Here is a 4,180-nt window from a genome sequence, read left to right on the forward strand (position 1 = left end):
TTAAGGATCTTTCAACCACTAACTCCTCGGATTTCGCCCCGGACTTTTTCATATACCCTTTTTGCCTACCATATGCTAACTCCACCTATCCACCCTTGTAACAAGCATTGAGGCCGATGACTCCCAACCAATTAAGGCTTAGGGCACCAGGTTTCAAAGGTTTTCACCATATACCCTTTCAGACCTTGCTCGGGTTTCAAGGCAAGCAAACACTTTGCTTTCTTTTTTTTTTTTTTTTTTCAAAGGCTCATTGGCCTTTCATATGGTGTCTCAATATCATTAAAATGAGGTCAAAGGTACCAAGTCCCAAAATTTTCTAAGTCAAGGGGGAAATAGTTTCTCATCTTATAAAAGGAATCTATTGTGCACAGTGTGTGGATAGCTTAAAGTGGAATGACTAAATTTGATTTCAATAGAAGTTTCAACAATTGAACCACTTTAGCAAGCATAATCCAAACTCTATGTTAGATGAAAAGCAACAGTTCAGCTTCTCCTATTTTAATTTGAAAATTTTTCTTCAAAATCCATGGAGATTATAGTAACAAGCAAAAACTACAACTAAATTACTAAGCACAACTGAATTATCAAAATACTTAGCATACTTCCTTTACTTTAGCAAACTTCCTTCCTCATTTCTCCCCCCCAACCGAGCTGAGCATTGTCCTCAATGTGATATGGGTGATCGAAAATAAAGGGAGGAAGTAGTACCTCCTGATTGATTTCAATTTCGAATACTTGAATGGAGAAACCACATGTTTCAAAAAGAATAAAAGGTGTGAGGAAAGGGAGTAAGAGTAAATTAAAGCTAAGAGTTAACAAAAAAAATATTTGTATTACTTTACTCATTTGTGAACAGCTGGTAAAAGAAGTAATACAAGCAATCCAAAGAATCTCCCTATATAATATTAAAATGTAGGAGATTTCATATAAGACTAATCAAAACAAAATACAAAAAAGTAATATATCAAAGACATGTAAATGTTCAGAAAGGAGGATAATGCTAGAACTGATGGTCTATGGAGATGGCTCTGCCTCTGGAGCAGGTGACTCATGAGGGGCATGAGGCTCTGTGGTGGTAGGAGTGGCCTGCTCATCAGCTGCTGGAAGGCTAAGATGCTGCTGAAGCTGCCTCAGAATAATAGTATGTTGAGCCTGAGTAGCCATCATCCGCTCCTGCTGAGCTCTCAAGGATGCCAGCTCCTGAGCAAGACTGCTCTGAGAGGCTATCAAGGACTCCAATGCCTGGCATAAGTCCCTATACTCAGAAATAGGGACAGCCATCCTAGGCTCGGCTGATGTGGAAGGCTGTGCTGAAGCTGGAGCAACTGGAGGAACTGGAGAGGCACTAGCTATGGAGGGAGAAGCAGCAGGTATACCCTCAGGTAATAGGCGTGGGGATGCTCTCCTGGCAGCTGGAGCCTGAACTGGCTGTGGAAGTTCTGGTTGCTCCATCTTGTAAGCTGTCATGCTACTCCATTTTTCAAAAGTAAAAACATCTCTACAAATCCTCTTTTGCTCCTGTTGAGGCTCTGTTGGAAATCCCAGGTGCTCAAGAATTTGGCATAGCAGCCGTGGGAAGAGAAGAGGGATGGCATCAGCTCTTTGCAGTTTCTTCTTATGCACCTTCTCTTCAAAATAGAGAAGGGCTGCCAGGATCAAGTGGTGAGGGCCAAAATAATAGCCCTCTGACATTCTGTACAGGGTCTCCAACATAATTCCCCTTCTCTGAGTCCAATGTTGAAGGGGATAGATACTATGCCTCAACAGGGCATCAATAAGGAACATCCTTGGGGGAAGTTCCCCCCTCAGCAGATACGGATTTCTGGAAGCTCCTCCAGACAAAATGTGCACCATCTCCAGCTGAGATGGATTGGCCCACACTCTAAAGTCATCGAAATGACTGGGCTCATATGGAATATTCAAAGCTTCAGCTATTTGCCGAGCTCCCAAGATGCCATGCCTACCATCAATAATGAAATGAATCAAGGTAGGATCCCTGACCTGTCGAGTAGTCATGGATTGATAGAAATCCATTGCTATTCTGGGGTAGAAGAAATCTCGCGGGGTCAGAAGCTGCTCCATTCGGTATCTTCGCAGCAATTGGAATGATTCTTCAAGCTCCGGGCGCAACTGGAAAGCGGCTATGTCAAAGCATAGCTCCGAATGGAATGGCCGGGCTCGGCAATCCAAATTGCCTTCAACTGGAGGCTGAGCGAGAATTGGCCGCCTGATTATCGCTTCCGAAGCTGGTTCGGATAGATTTGGGGCTCAGCAGGCGGCGGTTGGATTGCTGGAAGCTTCGCAGGCGGTGCCGGAGATGGCACCGGGGATGGAATTGGAGATGGGGCAGGGGACGCAACAGGGGACGAAACAGGGGATTGCCCTGTTAAATCGATAGGCTCCGAGCTTTCCACCCTAGCTCGCTTTTGGAGGGGCCGACCCCCTGACCTGGTAAGGTAACGCCTCACCGGAGGCGTTTGCAATGCCAGCTTGGCCTGGCGCTTCTTTGGCGAAGGTTTTGCCGGCGGCGGAATGGTTTCTGGCCGCGGCGGCTCAGAAGCTGAAGCTTGCACTGGTACCTCGCGCGGCGTTCTTTTCGGGTGGAAGGGGAAGAAGACTTCGCGCCCCTGTTCGTGCCATGCGAACTGACGAGGCTGGGACGGCGGCGATGAACGGAGGGGAGAATCGGAGGTGCTAGCGGCGTCGGTCTCTGAAGAGGAGAGGAACGGTTTGCTGCTGCGATTTTTTTTTTCCTATTCTGAAATGGATTCGCAGCCCAAACGACCGGTATTTATAACGGCTAATGGAATATGAACGGTCAATTAGGGTTTCGCAGAAGAGAACCGGTTTCGCAGCTAAATTGGGCGTTTCGGAAATGAAAATCGCTTTCGCAGCTCACTTCGCAGCTGCGAAATTGGGGTTACTATGCTGCAGAATGGCGCTCGTGTGCCAAAGACCGGTTTCGCAGCTGCGAAATACCCTTCGCAAGAGAGAAATCGCTGAAAAAGCGCTGCGGAATGGCGTTTCTTATGCCTTAGTGGTTCGCAGAGCACTTCGCAGCTGCGAAATGGGGGCTCCTGTGCTGCGAAGTGGCACTCGTGTGCCAAACACCGGTTTCGCAGCTGCGAAATCGTTCGCAGAGGGCTTGAAAGTGTTGCGAAGTGATTTCGCAACGAAAAACCATTTTCGCAGAGATATCCTCCTTGGCTGCGAAATCTCGCAGAGCTCTTCTTCTCCCCTGTTTTGCTCTGTTTCTGCTCTGTTTCAGCTCCAATTTCTTCCCGATTTTTTTTCTTACATTTTCTCCCATCTGAAATCATTCAAAAAGATGAAATTACATAAAAACATACAATTTAAGATCAAAAACTAAGATCAAAAGTAAAAATATTATTCTAAAATTTACAGCATTTACAAAAATTTTGGACTTTGGTAAAATCAAGCCCAGCAAACCCTTCTTTGCTTAGGCTTTTTGAGGCTCAAGGAGGTTGATCTCCTCCTTGTCTGATTTGAATGGCTCCATATATGGCTTGAGACGATATCCATTAACTTTAAAGGTTTCCTTGCCATCGGAATTCAATAATTCCACTACTCCATGATTAAGTACTTGATGGATAATGAATGGACCAATCCACCTGGACTTGAGCTTTCCAGGAAAAATATGAAGTCTTGTGTCATAGAGTAAAACTCTTTGGCCTTTTTTGAAATTCCTTGGTAGAAATCAGTTGGTCATTGCCACTTCTTCATCCTTTGTTTTGCAACTTTGGAGTTGATATAAGCATCATTTCTCAATTCCTCCATCTCATTAAGGTCTAAGCACCTTTTTGCCCCAGCTTAATCAAATCCATATTCAGCTTTTTGATTGCCCACCAAGCTTTGTATTCAACTTCCACAGGGAGATGACAAGCTTTACCATAGACAAGACGATAGGGGACATGCCAAGAATAGTCTTATAAGCTGTTCTATAGGCCCACAATGAGTCATAAAGCTTAACAGACCAATCTTTCCTGCTTGTACTCACACTTTCATCAGTATGTTCTTTATCTCCCTGTTTGCTAGCTCAACTTGCCCAGAAGTCTGTGGATGATAAGGTGTAGCTACCTTATGCTTCACTCCATACTTGGCTAACAAACTTTCAAAAGGCTTATTGCAAAAATGGGAACCTCCATCACTGATTACAGCC

At 44.9% G+C, this 4,180-nt stretch overlaps 1 protein-coding gene across 1 annotated transcript in view; it reads right to left on the bottom strand.

The window, feature by feature from the left end:
* Nucleotides 1–2,231: 2,231 nt before the first annotated feature.
* The window catches only part of LOC117921850 (anti-sigma-I factor RsgI2-like), a 23,856-nt gene continuing 21,907 nt past the window's right edge, over nt 2,232–4,180 (bottom strand). The window contains exon 2 of the mRNA XM_034839805.1: nt 2,232–2,710. Within this exon, the coding sequence (XP_034695696.1) occupies nt 2,232–2,710 (479 nt within the window). The remainder of the gene's footprint in view (nt 2,711–4,180) is intronic.

The sequence above is a fragment of the Vitis riparia genome, chromosome 9 (assembly GCF_004353265.1).
Source record: "Vitis riparia cultivar Riparia Gloire de Montpellier isolate 1030 chromosome 9, EGFV_Vit.rip_1.0, whole genome shotgun sequence".
NCBI classification, from domain to species: Eukaryota; Viridiplantae; Streptophyta; class Magnoliopsida; order Vitales; family Vitaceae; genus Vitis; species Vitis riparia.